The sequence below is a fragment of the Cyprinodon variegatus genome, unplaced genomic scaffold, assembly GCF_000732505.1.
Source record: "Cyprinodon variegatus isolate N-32 unplaced genomic scaffold, C_variegatus-1.0 Scaffold946, whole genome shotgun sequence".
Taxonomy (NCBI): Eukaryota; Metazoa; Chordata; class Actinopteri; order Cyprinodontiformes; family Cyprinodontidae; genus Cyprinodon; species Cyprinodon variegatus.
In genome coordinates, this window is record NW_015151399.1 from 65,497 (window position 1) to 83,371 (window position 17,875).

At 36.2% G+C, this 17,875-nt stretch overlaps 2 protein-coding genes across 6 annotated transcripts in view; both read left to right on the plus strand.

The window, feature by feature from the left end:
• The first annotated feature begins 3,995 nt into the window (after positions 1–3,995).
• Positions 3,996–7,216, plus strand: LOC107100219 (carcinoembryonic antigen-related cell adhesion molecule 1-like). 2 transcript variants are annotated; one of them, XM_015398629.1, is made up of 6 exons: positions 3,996–4,081; positions 4,161–4,472; positions 5,627–5,908; positions 6,009–6,275; positions 6,686–6,760; positions 7,129–7,216. In XM_015398629.1, the coding sequence occupies exons 1-6, from the start codon at positions 4,027–4,029 to the stop codon at positions 7,134–7,136; spliced, it is 999 nt and encodes a 332-aa protein (XP_015254115.1). In that variant the 5' UTR covers positions 3,996–4,026; the 3' UTR covers positions 7,137–7,216. The 2 variants fall into 2 exon arrangements, with proteins under 2 accessions (XP_015254115.1, XP_015254116.1); XM_015398630.1 differs by having other exon boundaries at positions 4,023–4,081; positions 4,164–4,472.
• A 3,158-nt stretch (positions 7,217–10,374) lies between these two features.
• LOC107100229 (carcinoembryonic antigen-related cell adhesion molecule 5-like) overlaps positions 10,375–17,875 on the plus strand; it is a 12,803-nt gene continuing 5,302 nt past the window's right edge. For 3 of the 4 annotated variants that reach the window (XM_015398641.1, XM_015398644.1, XM_015398642.1), the window contains exons 1-6: positions 10,375–10,585; positions 10,831–11,124; positions 12,721–13,002; positions 13,094–13,357; positions 15,374–15,649; positions 17,746–17,870. In XM_015398641.1, coding sequence (XP_015254127.1) covers positions 10,441–10,585; positions 10,831–11,124; positions 12,721–13,002; positions 13,094–13,357; positions 15,374–15,649; positions 17,746–17,870 — 1,386 coding nt within the window. In that variant the 5' untranslated portion in view covers positions 10,375–10,440. The remainder of the gene's footprint in view (positions 10,586–10,830; positions 11,125–12,720; positions 13,003–13,093; positions 13,358–15,373; positions 15,650–17,745; positions 17,871–17,875) is intronic. The other variant, XM_015398643.1, reaches the window with a different exon arrangement.

A 17,875-nucleotide genomic window follows, 5' to 3' on the forward strand; every position in this document is an offset into this window, starting at 1 on the left:
AGTTGTACATTTGGTCGTCTTTTAAATAACTACAAGAATTTATAGTAACAATTACATGCCCTTACTGTGCAGTACTTTATTTTTTTATTCTTTTTCATATACTTTCAAATTATAATTCTGTGTGAATCTCCTTATTTGAAATGCTGGTCAATTGCTGGACAATAAACTTTTTTTTTTTCACTTAGATTAGAAAATGAGGCATACCATTATTTAAATATTCAGACTAAATAAGAAAAAAATATCATAATACAAGATGAGGTGGGTGTTTCATTTATCCTGTATGAAACTTGCTTATAAAACATGAACTAGCAATAGCTTTTAGTCTGACATACAAACCTGCAGAGCTATAGAAGTGTCCTATGTAAGATTAGTGACCTTTTAAGATTATTACTCTAAAATATAGTGTCCCACTTAAGTATGTTTAACCTCTATTTTAAACTTGTTTTACAGCAGCAACATTATATTTATTTTATTTATATTATATGCAATAATCTAACATAAATTGTGCATAATTAAATAGAAGAAAACAAACATCCATCCATCCATCCGTCCATCCAACAATTCTTGAATCGACACCGTTTTCCAGTGCTCTGTGGTTTACAGGTCGGTTACACTTTGGACAGGACAGAAACATTACCTGGTATTTAATTTTTTATTTCTTTCATAAACTCACTGGCAATGAACTCCATGTAATTTAATCTGAAATCAAGCAAAATTATTCCAGAGAAAGCCTAAGAGGTTAATTAAACAGCCTTAGTGAAGAAAATTAAATGAAAGAAAGTGTAGAAGTTTTAAAGCATGCGAAGATATGAGATGCTTTAAATATCTAATTTCACACTGTTTAATTAATTAACTGAAATCTAAAGCATGCCCATCTATCTATAGTTATAGGTGGCAAAACCGAGGGCAATTATCAAGTTAGCCCTTCAAAGAACCTAGATATCTCTGGCAGAGCCCCATAGAATAACGGCACAGGGGAGAGAATCTGCCAATAGGTCAACTATACCAAAACCACGCTGGATCTGATTTGAAGTGAAAGACTTTCAAACTTATGAAAAAAATTACTTAAAAAAAATGGGTTTATTGTCATTGTGAAAAATGACTGAAGCCATTTAGGGGTCACAGATAATGTGTAAGAAGGTTTAGATCCATCTTGGCCTCCATGCCAAAACCTAGGTGTAAAGAAAACTGTTACTGTGCATAATCCTTACATTCCTAACATGAAACAGGACAAATGGACCCAGTATTCAAGTTGAGAAAGTCAGTATGAAAGTTCAAAAAGATTATTAGCCCAAAACACACAATGGAACACAAGCGGCTGTTGTCGATCTGCAGACCGCAGCGGCTGCAGGGAGGAGGCGGGGTACCACCCCGATTATCTGTGTGAGTCACTTACCCCAAAATCCCAAATACTCCGTCAGGGCTCCACTGCAATCCAGACCGCCTGCGCAAAGCAAAGCATACAGCCTCCACTGTGGCTCCCGTCCGCTCCGCTCTGAGTTCCTTGGAGATCGTAGAGGGCATGCACGAGATGATTAAATAATTCAAAGCAGCAAAACATGCGGAAATGAACCAGGGTTTCCGCGGATCAACAAAAATAATTACAATTCATTAATTTTTTTTAAATTAAGGCCTTAATTGCCACTAAGATTTATTAAATATGTTTATCGTGGCATTTATAATTCTTTAGTAAAAATTTTAATAAAAACAATTTCGTCAGATATATTATTTCGCGATTAATTTGCGTGGAACTGATCATAAAGCTGTATGTTCAGAAAGGAAGCCCGAGGCGGAGAAAAAGCTAGAGAATATAAAAAGCTAGAGAATATATATATTCATATCATAAAGCCGAACATACGACTTTATGATCAGTTCAACGCAAATTAATTGCTACATATATATATATATATATATATATATGTGTGTGTGTGTGTGTTTACATCACGGATGGAACGGTTAATGAAAACCGTCCAAACCATTCGGTTCGACTGTCTTGGTTCGATTCGCGTGTGTTGCGTTCAAAACTGCTTTTTTTGAATGAACTTTGTTTGTTCTCTACTCCCAAACTCAGCATCTCTTCCTCCCTTCCTGTAATAAGAAGTTTCTTTTGAATGGATTTTATTAAACTTTAAGTCCCTCGGTATAGAATAAATATTTTGATGGAGATGAGAAATCTGCTTCCTGGTTGGTGAATAACCAATAGTTTGCATCCAATCAGAATTATGCTATAATTTCTAGTCACCGATCTGTTGTTACTATATTTTAATTTGACTAACCGGAATTTCTCGATGTTCTTTTTCCTGTTTGGTGCGATTGCAATTGCGGATCTTGACCTGGCTGGACCGGAGCGGAGCAAAAAGTTGCTCGGCTCCGTATTTTGTCAGTGAAGGACGGAGAAGACGTACATGGACGGAGACGTGCGGAGGAGTAGCGGTGGATGTGGAACAGCTCACATCGATTTACATGAAAGACAAGCGCTCCGCACGACGTACGTCAGCGGGGCGGAGCGGAGCACTGACGGAGTATGTGGAATCTGGGGGTTAACTGGTTGAATAGTTCAGTCCATGAAAGCAGGATCTGACCGATGGACTGCCAAACGAGCAGCAGTGCAGAGCCTCCCAGAGAGTGTCCCCGATGCAGGGACCCCAATGAGCAGGTCAGGGAAACAGATCAGACAGGAACAGTTCTTGAATCCAGGAGTCCGCAGCCCAATCAGGGATTCTGATCCGCACAAGAACAGACATATTCAGGGTTTCAGGAATCCACAGAGCCTGAAGGCGGGTTCAGAGTTCCAAGAGTAGTGCAGCGAGCTCATACAGACACACACAGATGCAGACAGGCAGGCTCAGTTCGATGGAGAAACACAAGACAAGGTACCAGGATAACTGCAAAACTTTAAACTGGTCTCCACCGAAGAGCCAGTACGATGGGACTTCAAACTGGACTCCTCCAAGGGCCAAGACACAATCAGGAGACAAGACAAACACAAAATACCCTCTCAACTCACTGGCCTCTGGGGATGGGGACATGAACTTTGGACTAACTAAATCTGACAAAACAAACATAAAACATCAAACAATGATCTGCCCCCCCTGGAATCCAGTGATTCATCCACCCCAAGGGTGGATTTCCGACGCCCTACCGGACTAAAACACCTTGGAAAAAAACTAAATAAACCAAACTGGGTGGGGAGGGCTGGTCAAAACCGGACACAGATCATTGGCTCCCATACAACTCAGGCGAAAAACAAACATGGATACTGACAGCGGGAGACACAGACCCGAAAGCAGACTAAAACAGAAAAGCAAGAATTCTCCTGCATACCAGACTTGAGCTGAAAAACAAAAAAAAACAAAAATCCCAGTGGCCTCCGGGAACGAGGACATGAACCTTGGAAATAACTCAACCTAACCGAACAAAAATACAACAAACATCAAACAATGATCTGGCCCCAATAGCTGGGCTGAGCAGCAGATACAGGTGGATAGGATGAGGAATTATTAGGAACCGGGCAGAGTTACGCAGGTGAATGAGGTGAACAATTAAGGTCCGCTATCAGGGCAGATCATGACAGAAACATTAGAATCATGTTGAAGGAATACTGCTAATTTTCCAGTCCCACTATATGGTCATTCAAATAAAATCCTAAAGAAAATAAGGCAAGAAGTAAAAGATGTAAAAGACATGCAGATAAACATAACCCAAGAAAACAGTAGTGACTTCATCTTCTTTATTTTTCAAGTGAACAAGGCCAACTATTGAGTGAACAGTATTCCTCATCCCTACAGGCCTTTATCACCAACATGCCTTCTGTCATCATTTGTCATTTAACAGAACTTCACCCATAATGGCAAACAAAAATACTTCCACCTTTGGTAAATTTGTCAAGAATTAACAGAAAATGTCCCAGAGCCACCTGCAGATAAGACCTGAGGTGGCAGGTTTATGGGTTGGGGGCTGGACAGGCGGTGGACAGGGGTGAAATAAGCTGAAATTAGAAGCAGTTTGTCAGACAACTGAAAAAACATGGAGAGGAAGACCTGCAGCACCTTGACACTTATATTTCTGTCATCTTTACAAGGTAACAATTTAACAAGGATATGTGATATCTAGAAATGTGGGAGATTTTTTTTAGCATATTAATCAATTTTCCTTTTTAGTAGGTTTTCTTTCCTGTGATGCTGCAGAGGTTCTAGCTTCTATGAACCCAGCAGTAGTCGGAAGCACAGTGACGCTGTCGCTGTCTCCCTCTGTGACTTTGACAAGTGGCAACTGGGCGGTGGGAGAGAAATTCATCCTTACTTGGCTTGGGCAGCAGCAGGCGGTTTTTCCTGGTTACAGCAGCAGGGCTTCGGTTAACGTGACGAGTGGAGATCTCACCCTGAGCTCCCTCACTGTGAGCGACACAGGGGTCTACACAGTGCAGAGCGGCGACCCCCTACTAAAGGCCAGCGTTCCTCTCACTGTTGTAGGTATGTATATACAAGAATAACTTAACACACTGATCCTTTTTTTTAAAAATACTTTCAATAAAACTAGTAAGTGTTAAATATTTATATTTGAATGACATAAGAGTGAAAAGTCTTTCACAACTTTGTACTGGGCCACTTTATGAGGAAGGGCAAGGGGAAAAAAAGGGCTGATGGTCTGTTTACACTTCATACTTCATTGGAACTGGTTTCTGTTGTTATGAAAAATCTTTCCAACAAAAAGTTTCAGACAGGGAGGGGGTTACAGGAAATCAAAGTGCTTCCTCGTGATATTTACCTATTGTTATAGACCAGCTTGTGCTCAGGTTTCATGATGATGAGACTTTGTCCTCTGGTTGGTTTCTGTGTCAACACTCACCTTTTTCCTTTGATATAAGCAGCTTACAGTATTTGAACATTTAGTTTCCTAGAAACCGGTAAGGAAGTGCTAAAAATAATCATTTTTAAAGACTGAATTTTTAAGCATGCAAAAGACAATCTGTGCTTGTATGGAACACATATTTTTATTCAAAGTACAGTCTACATATATTTTTAGACAGTTAAAAATAGCTTCATGTCCATAATCTCCTATGGTCAGGCAGGCAGGTAGGTAGATAAAAAGGTTCCTAAACAAAAATATAAACAGACATTTTTTTCAAATAGTTGATTGATATTTTAGGTCTTCTGTTGGGAATTGATGAAAATGTTACTGACTAGCTTAACTTATAACATTTTTAAATACTGTAAAAAAAAAAAATAAAAAATAAAAAAAAATAAGTGGAATATCTTGGCCAACATTGTTCATCCCAGATACCAGTCTGAGTCATTTCAGAACAAAAATGAGTCATAGACTGAATCTTTATCGAAATTAACAAGACAATCAGCATTTATACAGAGTTGTATTAAATAAAATACTCCAACTGTAAAATAAATAAATAAAAATAATAATAAAAGAAATTATTAAAAAAATACTCTGACTATCACATTAGTTAGACTGACAACTGACCTTTAGGATGATTCAGCTTCTTTTACTTTTTCTTTTTCTAACAGTGAGAGAAAGTAATTGTCAGGAAAGCCTTAATATGCTTCTACATCAACAGTGATTAAGAATCTAATTTAGAACATTTTTGGACATTTCCTCCCTGTTATATCCATAGAGCCCATATCAAATGTGACCCTCAACATAAATGGAAGTGATCTGATAGAGCGCCAAACCTCAGGGCTGATTAACTGCTCCGTCTCGACTGGATCTTCTCTGTCATTCCTTTGGATGAATGGCAGCTCTGAAATTACAGCCTCTGACAGAGTTCAGCTCAGCGATGGAAACTCCACTCTCAACATTGTCAGCGTGAGCCGCTATGATTCAGGACCATTTCGATGTGATGTTTCTAATCCTATCAGTAATGGGAGCAGTGATTCAGTAAACTTCACAGTAAGCTGTAAGTTACCTTATTTACAGTGAAGTCATTCTCGGAGAGACAATCACCTTCCACCCAAAGGTTTCGATTTATTCCTCTCTTTTCTTTATCACTTCCTCAGATGGCCCAGATAACATGCGTGTCATTGTGAATGAACTGAACAACACTTCCTTCTCAGTTGGGTCAAATCTGAGCCTACTCTGTTTAACAGAGTCCAGCCCTCCAGCTTATCTTCAGTGGGCCTTCAAGGGGAACATTGTGAATGTAACAGGAACAATGTTGGAGCTTTCTCATGTCAGAGAGGACCAGAGCGGTCCATATTCCTGCCTGGCCTTCAACAACCGCACCAACCTGCGCAGCAATGTAACAACCTACATTACAATATCAAGTAAGCCTCTTCATAGAGACAAAATCCCCTTTTCACAGCTTGCTTATCCAAAAGAGAGGGTGGTTAACTTAAACAAATTATTGTATTGTTTTTCTATTTTTACTTTCTAATTTTCAAGCAGTATCTAAATTGCAACTGATGCTTTAAGGCCAGTAGCCATTTTCACACTGCTGCATTTAAAGGCAACAGCACTTCCAAGACTGTTTTCCATACACTATTCTGATTTGGCAATGTTCAGCACAAAGCATGTGGGTTAACGGAGTTATTGGAATCAGGGCTTTACTTTATATCATAAAGTAGCACTGAGCTAAGTGCCTACTTACTTTGTTTATTTGTTTTGGTATAAACCATAAAACTATATCAGTGTCATGTCACTTATTTTATCTGATGAATTTTTTTTTTCTGCACAGAGTCTGAACAGCTGGAAGTGAATATATTTATTCTTTCTTTGCTGATCTTGACTGGATTCTCTTTATCAATTGCAGGCAAGTTACCAATTTTTTTTTTATTCAAAACCTTTTGAAAACGTAATAACAGATGAATTGATATTCACCCCAACATGTTTTTCCTTTGCTGTTTTCATATGTTTTCTTTTTACCCCCACATCTGCATACTTAAAAGGGATGCTTTCATCTAAAACCTTATACATACACTGAGATGTGCCATTTTAATCAGGTTATGCAGTTACTAAATTCAGTCAAGTTAAATGAATAACCTTTTTTGTTTGTGTGGGCTTGAATTTTTACCCAAATTAAAGTTACTTATGTAATTAAAATAGAAACAAATTCTATTAAGGTCTTATTACCAGTATAATAAGTCATTAAACTTCCCTTTCTTTTTTTTTTTTTTACAGATCAATGAGGATCTTTCAGTCCCAGGATGAATTCAATGCTTTCAGATAACATGAACCAATGTCAGGAGATGGAGGATTTGTGAATAGATATTCACAAATATAAAGAAAAGTCCAATCAGCAAGGAATAATCAATTGATCGTTATCTGAACCAGAACTAAACTTTGCGGTGATGTAATGAATTTAGCATTAATCAGAATAAAAAGACAACAATAATTTTTGTTTTGGTACATTTTCCAAATAGATGGGAACATATGTTAAAAATGTTAAAAAAAAAAAATATTACTAAAGGGAATTTATAGCTCAGATTATTAATACATTTATTCTGCATTATGCAAAAAATTGTTGCAAATTCTGATAATTTCAGGATTTTTTAGTATTCTAGGTTATACAATCAAAGATTAAAATCTAAGAGGCATCATATATTCCTTTTAAAGTTACTCACTAATTGCCTTATATTTCCTTTGGATGTAACTAAAGAAGTTTCTTCTGGTTAAATTCAACATTTAAGAATAATGTGTGTTAAAGTGGAGTATGTACAATCAGCTCCAATCAGCTAAAATAGGGGTTATGGCTTTGCAGTTTATTTTCTGTCTATCTCTTTGGCTAATATAAATAAAGCATTTTTAATTTAGACATTTTGTGTCATGTTCTGTTTTTCTGCCACAAAGAAAATAGGATTGCAACAACAGTAAGACATCTTAGAAAGAAAAACTAAGACATTAAATGTGCTGTAACCTTGATTCTCAGTTTAAAGACAGAATTAAATATAATTCTCCTCTTTCTCCATCTTAATAGAAAGCAGCAGCATGTTTGCACACAGCAGCTTCCCATTACCAGTGCTTGGCTAATTTAATAAAGTTTTACCTTTTGTTTTTTTGTTTGTTTCACTTATTTTATTTTTTTTTTTAACTCCCATGGCCTTTATTTTCTAAAAGTCCTCTGAAAGGAAGTGAGGTGGAAAAAGTGGCAGACACACAGCAAAGATCTGCATGTTTAGATTCACAGCATGGACGGCTACGTTGAGGAACCGGGTGTCTGTAGTGTGGTGCAGGGCGTACATGGGTCACACTCCCTACCCACGTGCCTCTACCTGTATAATGTATTTTTAAAGGTTTAATGTGAAAGACCTGCACAAAGACCATGATGTCTGGGGGATGGAAATAGCTACATATATGGTTTCTTTTCAGCAAATAGCAATCTGAATTATGTGCAGTTATTGTTACAATAAGTTAAAGACACTGTATTAGATATTTGTTAGATAAAATGAGGCAAGAAAGGGAATCAGGAAGACAGAGGGCAGTTAAACATTTCTACTGTGGGCTAAGGTAAACAATATCTAATAAAACAACATAAAAAAAATGTGTCTTCATTCTACTTCAGTTATTCACAACTTTTACTTTACATACAACATATTAATGCCCCATATGTCAAATGATCTCATATGTGGAAACACTATATATACCATGCACCCTTTTCTTCCTTTGGCACCTTCTTTCTCTTTGACTATTTAACCTGTGATTTCTCCTCTGTGAGATCAATAAACACAATCAATCAATCAATCAATGCTATTAACTGACAAAATTATCAGGCTTTCTCCCCTTTGCTTGTGAAGAGTGCCATGGCTTTAGGTGAAGTCAGAAACTCATTGTTAGTTCAAACAAAGCTGGTAGATTCATACTTAAAAATGTAACTATAACTTGTATATATATTATCTCTACATTTGTCTTTATATTTCAAAAGATGCTGAAGGAAGGAAGTTAATTTTAGCATCTAAATTCAGTTATTAGCCAGAACAAGCAGACCGATAAAAAGCAGGTAGTTGGGCAAAAGTAAATGCTTCATTAGCACAAGGGTGAAAATACAGTAACTATTCCAAAATTATCTAAACAAATTACTAATTTTATTTTCTTGTTCTGCAGTTAATTGCTTTGCTTAGTGATTTATATTCAGGTCAAATGGATGAAAATCATTCTTTTCAACTGCTATTATTCCCCTATTCAGAAGAAGGAACCCATTTTGTATTAACATAATGAAATTTAGAATAATTGTGCTCATGAGGCCAAAGATTAATATATTGTGAGTCTATCCAGTCATGCTCAAGGTCCACCCTTTTATGTTCATCTTTTTACTAAATAAACAGATAATTTTTATAACTCATTTACATTTTTTTTGTTATCTTTCACAAAACGTTGGGTTCACAAAAAATATGTTAAAACATTTCAAAAGATATCTCCCTCTGATTATTTCCTTTTTTTTTTTTTGTAAGTGGAATTCATGTTCTGATACTAGAAAAAAATATTAATTGTTGTTTAAAAGGTTCCTAAAGAGCTTTTTAAAACATGTACATGTTAACATATATTTGTCATTAATGGCACCATCTGGTAAAATGGACCCACAAACAGAAACATGAAATCCGCCTTATTTTTAAACGTATAACCTTTAAACAATATTTGAAGGCAGATGACACGCTATCAGTGTCTTTGTTAGTTTACAATAATAAGTAAACTAGCCTTACCTTGCACATTTTATTATTTGTTTTCATTAAATCATTCCATACAGTATAATCATATTTTTTCTTTGCTAGTGCAATATAGGTTTCTCTGTTATGTTTTCTTTCATGTACAGGACTTTGAGTAGTTTTGATAGGGAAATGTGCTGTATGAATAAAATTGGCGTTGCCTTTCCGAAGGGAAAATAATATATTCCCCTTCATTGTTCTTGGGAAATGTTTGATTGAAGGAGGAGTAGAAGTATAAATATTATATCACAGTGTGGGTTTGTGCTTATAGTAAACAGAACAGGAGGAAGAACGTGTCCATTGAGGCATAACAACCGTCTGGTGACCTCTAACAAATCCTCCTCACATTTGGAATACAACCTTAACTTCATTTTTTACCTGAATATCTGAAATGCTTTCTATAAGTCATAGCTTAATATAAAACAATATTTACTTTAAACTTTATTAAATGCAATCCAAATCAAGTTTATGTTTCCAGTTTTAGCACTCTGCATTCATCACAAATGTTTAGAAGTATTCAGCGAGGGTACTTGGATATGTTTTAGGGGCACCACTTCCCATTTTTTTAAGTGAATGGCTCAACGTGATCCCACAAAATAATTCAATGTGAGGCTTTGGTTGATTGAAAGTTGAAAAATGACGAACAAGAGTTTACAGTAAATGGACACTCCTAGGTGAACGTCTATAAAAACCGCATCAGGGCAAAACAAGGTGTGGCAGCAGCTGTGATGTGGCACAGCATTAGAAGACCAGGAAAGCATCAAGAGAGCACACAGCAAGTATTTGCTTGTCAATGTGCTGGAAAAATTTAGTATTTCTAGATTTGAATTTACTAAATCAAAAGTGCAGTCTGTTCTCTTTGGCAAAGGCGATCTTAAAAAGCAGCATGGGATCCCAATGGGGGTTCTTCCTAATCCTGACCACACTAACTTTGACAGGTAAATTTGAAATATGTTTTAACTTGACTTCATATGCAAGTATTCCACTCAGCTCTATATAACTTTATATTTGTGTCGATATTCTGTAGAAATAAATATCTGTTTAAGTATCTTTATGTCATAAATCTATACAAAAAGACTAAATCTAAAAGTATGGACAATTTTAGCGATCTTGACTACATTTAAGTTTTTCTTATTCTTTTCTCTTTGGATATGTGTATAAGTTTTTTGTTGTCTGTTTCTAGATCTTGTGCAAAGCCAAAGCATACATGTCTCTATGAATCCTGTACCAGTGGGCGCAAATGTGACAATCAGCAGTGATGCTGAAGTTACCTTGGGGGCTTGGATGTTCCATGGAAGCCTACTGGTGTTAATTTACCCTGGAGGTTATATGATAAACAAGGAGAAGAGTGACAGAATTATATTTATTTCCAACACGTCGTCGCTGACTTTACAATCAGTGAGACAAGAGGACTCCGGATTATATAAAATAGAACAAATAAATGGGTTTTCTTTTCAGATAGAGCTGTCAGTCCAAGGTAAGAACACTCACGATTCATATTTACTCAGTAATATGTAACACTGGGCATAATAAAGTCTTTCTTTGCATTTCACAATGTTATGTCATTGATGCTAAAACATTAAATGGATAGCTTTCTAATTTTAGTGATTTGCACAGAAGTGATTTGCAAGGCAAACTAATAACGAAAAAAACCAAATACATTTCCTGGGTTTGTATATCAATCTTACTTTTAATATCTGAGAACAGTGAATGACAAATCCAAAGCATTAAAACAAATGATTTTCTAAATGTAAATGATAAAAACTGTATTTTTTACTACTCAAACTCCAGATTGGTTGTTTTAACCCCTTCAATGGCAAAAAATAAGTTAAAGTGTTGAAGATTTATAATGAATGATTTAAAAACGGAGGATGTTGAGATTATTTTTTTAAGGTGAAATTACTGTATCAACCTTCATCTTGTTAAATTATAGATGGTTAAAAGGAAAACGTAGTTGTTCAGATGTGCTTTTCCAGTTATTTTATTTACTGTGTGTAGTTAGCATGTGAAAAGACTGGGTTTTTTTCTCATTAGAGAACATGATGTGATATTAATTAAATTAAATTTAGGTTATTTACATAGTGCCAATTCACAACATATGTCATCTAAAGACACTTTATAAAGACAATTCAAGCAGATCATACAGTCAAATTGGTTCAAAGTTTTCTATCTAAGTAAAACCAGTTGATTGCGAGGTATGATTCAAAATTAGATAATAGATTAGCTTTAATTTTCCACCAAACACAATGACTGACAGGATTAGGGACCTTTTTAAAAGATCTCAAATGAAATTTTTGAAAAAATACAGTTCTTTTCTAAAATAAATAAATAAACATATGATAACAAGTATTATCAGGAAAGTTTATCCATTTTTTTTTATATCTTTTCATAAAATCCTTAACAGGACTATACCTTGGGTACATTGAGATGCAGTCATGATTAAAATATTATAAACACCACAATGGTACACAAAGAATTTGGTTAACCTAAGAAACAAATTATGATTTCTTTCAAGGAGATGCTCGTCATCTTCCTCATTTTTCTTTTTACATTTTTAGTAAATAAACAAAAACAAAAATAATTACGCACCAAAATTAGCTAAACTCATTCCAAAAAAGTTTTTAAAAAACAAACCACTAGACTTTGTTTTCAAGTTTGTAGACATTTCACTTTCCATCCAGGAAGCTGTTTCAATTTAAAATGTCAGAATTAGTGTTCAGTCCGAGGCTTTATAGAGTACTATTTCTGACATTTTGAAGTGAAAAAAGCTTCCTAGGTTGGAAGTGAAACATCTTTAAACTTGAAATCAAAGTCCAGTTGATTGTTTTTTGTTTTTTGGGGGGAATTATCCAATAAATTAATAGCTGGCTGACCATCTTCAAGAACTGCACAATAATTGCATATTTTTTAAACATACTGTAAATCACAGATGAGGACTAGTTAATATATTTAGGCTGATATCAGAACTAAATGTGTTTGATTTCCAATAATGTCATAAGATATGAGCCTTAGCTCAGAGAGTGAAGCAAAAATGTTAATTCAATTGTGAAAAACCTTTTGTCTTTCTTTACAGTGCCAATTTCAGGTGTGGGTTTATCAGCAAAAGCAACAGATCTGGTGGAGTTCAATAGCACAGCGATCCTCATGTGCTCAGTATCCAATGGCACATCTTTGTCCTATGAATGGTTGGTTGGAAACTCTACGATATCAAATGGGGCAGATGTGCAGCTTAGCGATGGAAATGCAACCATTAGCATAGCTGGCCTGACCCGCTTTGATCAGGGTCCCTACAGGTGCAATGTGTCAAACGGACTGGGGTATGAACTCAGCCCCCCTTTGAATCTAAACATCAGCTGTAAGTTTTGGAAAAAATTATAATATATAGGCGATCTTGTTTCAACAAGTGCAACACTGACATTAACTTTTTTTTTTGTCTTACCTTTCAGATGGTCCAAGTAATACAACCATGACAGTGACACCAATGAAAAACATCTATAGATCTGGATCTAACATCACACTGTCCTGCTCAACTGATTCAAAACCTACAGCAAAGATCCAGTGGATGTTTAATGAAATGCACCTTAATCAGTCTGGATCACAGCTGGACCTGCAGAATGTTCAAGAAAGCCACTCAGGAACTTACAAATGCATCTTTCACAACCCAGTCACAATGAGGTTCAGCAGCAATAGCTCAAAGATCCAAGTGATGGGTAGGTTTTCTCTCTTTTCTTATTTGGCTCATATCAGCAACACATGCTGAAATCTAGAAGCAGGTTGTGTCATCTTTTTGGAAACTGAAACTAACTATAAAAGAGTTCCTCCTTTTATTCATACAAACTTGTGCTATGAAATATGAACTTGATGCTTATTATCTTTGGTCGTGCAAGTAGGTGTTTTAGAAGCAAAAAATTACTTGAGAATTTCAGGCTGATGGGACATAGTGGAAAAAATTACTCAAACAAATTACTTTTAGATTCTTTGAGCCATTTCACTTATTCTCAGTTGTTAAATATGGAATGGAAGGTGAAGAGCTGATTCATGACCCGCAGAGCTTGCTATTGTGTGATGGGACATCAGTTTTGTTTATTCTGTACATTCGTCCGAACTCTCTGGCCTGCATTGTACTGGATTTACCACACGTTTAGTCAGCAGTTGTTTGTTTACATTTTTGATGCTTTAGGTTAACCTGTTTCTGTCTGTCGTGCAAAGTGTTGCAGTATACTTTCTCCAGGTGCACCTAAAACTAAACCAGTGTTTGCTGACACCTTGTCATAACGCTGTTTGGTTATAATGCATTTTACAAAGGATGTTCCTAGAATAGACCTGTATGATATCAGGAAAACGTGAGATGTGTGATAATATTGATTAATGTTGCAATGTTGATATCTTTAGCGATATATGAATGAATTCTTGGAGTGCATCCAGAAAATGTTCCCAGCCTTTCCTTTTTTCCACACGCATGTTGTGTTATATGTACACAATTTGCATTCAAGGATAAAAATCAATTTAATAGAATAGAGCTGATACATTGAGACGCCAGTCAGGCGGGGTGCAGCTGCATAGCCACTCTCTACTGCCTTGTTGTACAGAAGGTGTCTGGTATACATTTATGAAAAAAGACTCAACTACCTCATCATACTTGCTATAATTCCTTTCCATTCTTAATCCCACTGACAGAAAGTGGGTGAAATATAGGAATTTGTGAAAGGACTTTAGGGAACTGGTAAGCTCAACTAAGCAAAAAAACCCTGCAGACAATGCATGCAGAGTCTGTTCGGCTATGCACACTAAGACCTGGACATGTGGGAGCTTTAGCTGTCCCCACATTTACAAATTTGTTTGTTTTTTTAACTCTTAAAATTTTCAAAAAATTTAAATTTTCACTGTTTTTTAATGGCTTGTTGCTAAAATGTACCTTATTCAGCATGCTCTCAACCTTGTGACACTTATTAAAACTTGGTCAGCTGCTAGTTATCAGCCTGTCTCTATGAAGGGGGAACCTTGTCTTGTAAACTGAGTGGGCAAATAATGTAAGGGCATCAAATGTTACATGTTACAGCATTTGTGACATGATATAATTTTGTTTTATTTTTTTACATATTGGATGGCCCAACAATATATTTATTTACCTGATAATGACCTAATTAAATCGGACATTGTCATTAAATATTTGTTTAACACTTTCCTGAAATCAATATTATATTTATCCAGTGAAACATACTCTGCATTTCATTAATTTAATGCTCTTTAACGTTGTATTGTACTTCTGTTAAAATGCAAAGATCTTTTATCCCAAATGTTAATGTGCGGGGTAGCTTCAACTTGCAGTTTTAATGCAGATTAACTACAGTGTGAAAGCTGCTATCATTGGCTAAAAAAAAACTATTTCCAAAAACCTTTGCTAACAAGCACCTGCTGCTACAGTTTTTAATAACATTATCATATTTACTCAGTGATTTCATTTGACTTGCTTGATTGTAAATTGTAACATTACACCTGCGCACTTTCAGTCGACCATATGTGGTCAGGACTTACAGAAAATTATATTCTTTGGATTCTTGTGTTATGCTTTAAAGTGAAAAAAGGGATAAAACTTAAACTTAGTGTTTCTGCTGTTTTACATTTTGTGAGGAAAACAAAGACAAGAGTCTCTAGGAAGGTGCGGCACTCTGTCTCTTGATTTACACGTCTTTATTAAAGACATCTCTTTATATCCTCTCTTACAGATCCTTTGACAGGAGTTACCTTGAATCACAGCAGAGGCCCTGCCATACTGGACATGATGTATTCTCTGCAGTGCGAAGTCACAGGACCTATTGGTAGCATTCAGTGGTGGAAAGATGGACGTCCACTTGTTCCTGACAATAGAACTGTCTTTGAAATGGACAACAGCACTCTGATTCTCAATCCAGTTCAACATTCGGATGGTGGAGTTTATGATTGTCATGTTTTTAACGACGTGAGCAACATGACAAGCAGCCCCTTTGAAGTTAAAGTAAACTGTAAGAACCACATGTTTAGTCCTTATTGCTTAGAAGGAAAATATACAGTTGTATGCAAAGGTGCCTTTTCCAACTGGTGTTCTGTTCTTTGCTTTTTGTCAATCTGAAATTATTCAGATAATTTAAAAAAATGTAACAGACAAAGGTAAAAAAGTTACGTTTTCAATAGCTTTTCAAATCAAGCTGTCAATATTATGTATCTATAAAGATCTCAAAAGGCAGCAGATTTCATCCTGCTCTAAAGACCTCTGACCTGACCTCCCTCAGTGTGGAAATTTAACCAAACAAATTTGCAGATGTTTGGGATCCTAGGGGACCTCTTCTTTTGGCAGTGGAGCACATAGACATCTAGGAGTTTATAAACAAACTCAGAACATAATCTAAAGAACTTTGTGTTTCACTGGCCACAGTTTAGGTTACAATCCATGATGTAACAATAACAAAGAGACTGGTGTAACGATTCAGAACACAGGACCCAGTATTCAAGGCGAGAGACAGTGGGATTATTCAAAAAGCATTATTTGAAACCAGTGGATCGGAGTAACAGCGGCTAGGGCATCTATCACAGGAAACTCTGCAGGAGAGAAAAACAGGTCAGTGACCATGATAATCTGACGGAGGATGATTATCCATGTGAGTCACTAACCTGGTTTAACCGTTCAGTTCTTGCCCAGAGAACAAGATAGGATCCAGCCGGTGGGCTGCCAACAAGATACAGCTGGCACCGCTCAGAATGTCCCAGATGAGAATAACATGCAAGGGTCCGAAGTCAGGTCAGGCAAACAGATTAGAACAGGAACAGGCAGGCTCAGAGGTCCAGGAGTCCAAAGATATTTTAGGCAAACCGTTCAGACGGGAACAGGCAGGCTCAGTGGTTGAGAGGCAGAACAGGTCAGGATCAGGTAATCAGAAACACTCAGGTAAGCTACAAACACTCTCACCAATGAGATCAGATGGGAACAGGCAGGCTCGGTGGTTGAGAGGCAGAGCAGGTCAGGATCAGGAAATCAGAAATGCTAAGGTACTCACTAAAAACACTCTCACCATTCACTAGAGAGAACAAGAATAATCTGGCACTGATGACTGGATGCAAGCAGCTTAAATAGAGGCAGGAGCAGGTGGATCAGATGAGAGGTTATGGGCAACCGGGCAAAGTAAGCCAGGTGAATGGAAGGAATTAAGCCAGTCATCAGTGCCAAGATCATGACAACTGGTCAAAAAATGGCACATAGGGTAGTATATATTAATGAATTAATTTATCGGTTAATTAATATTTGCCAAAAATTGTATCTGTATGACCCTTTGGACTTTTTACAAAATACTGTGTGGGTTGACATAGTAAAAAAAATGACAGAAGATTACAGAAAAAGTATAAAAACTTGGTAGTGAGAGAACATTTCCTCTTTAGAAAATGGAAGACATGTTTGTGACCTTAATATCAAACCCAATCAGTTTATGTAGGGTACAATAGCTGAGGACAAAAAGTTTCCATAAAAGTGTCTCAAAAACAAAGTTTTGAAGTTGTCTAGTCAAAGTCAGGGGTTAATTATTGTTGGGATACTTTACCATGAGCTTAGATTTTTCACCATTAAAAAACAGCCCCTGGACTCAATTAAACACCTCTGCAATGATAACTGTTTTTCAACTGAACTGCTGGCATAACCTGTTATTAGGTTTTATTAGGTTTTATTAGGGATCAATTACTATTTCATATCAGACCAGGCTGATTTAGTTTTTTTCCCCCTTTGAAGAAAAACATTTGAAATCTTTTACATTATTCAGGCTATCTTTATCAGAAATTGAAATTAGTTTGATGAACTGAAAGGTTTTCTGTGTACGGTAATTAAAAAGCAAAAACAGCCAAACTTTGTACTGAAAATATGTATAGAAAGCAGTTTAGATTACTGGTATAAGAAAAGAGTAACTATGGTATTATTATGAGTAAATACAGATTAGAAGATTTAGATAAATAATTTTCTATAATGTTAAAAGGATGTGTTTTCCATTTTAAGCTTCAACATCTCATATTATAAAGCATAAAAAAAACCCAGTTATTGAAGGGAATTCATATTTTGTATTTAATCAATGTTTTTTAGATGGACCAGAGATGCCAACCATCATGGCGCCAAGAGTGGCACCGACAGAAGACAGTGTTACCCTCACATGCTGGGCAGAATCTGTCCCACCAAGTTCCTTCAAGTGGTTCTTTAATGATTCTCTGGTTTC

Bases quoted from the DNA above. Each gene is read 5' to 3' on its own strand.
- LOC107100219 (XM_015398629.1), top strand. From the start codon at position 4,027: ATGGAGAGGAAGACCTGCAGCACCTTGACACTTATATTTCTGTCATCT. The intron at 4,082-4,160 runs GTAACAATTTAA...TTTCCTTTTTAG, and splicing joins ATTTCTGTCATCTTTACAAG to TAGGTTTTCTTTCCTGTGAT. The intron at 4,473-5,626 runs GTATGTATATAC...TTATATCCATAG, and splicing joins CGTTCCTCTCACTGTTGTAG to AGCCCATATCAAATGTGACC.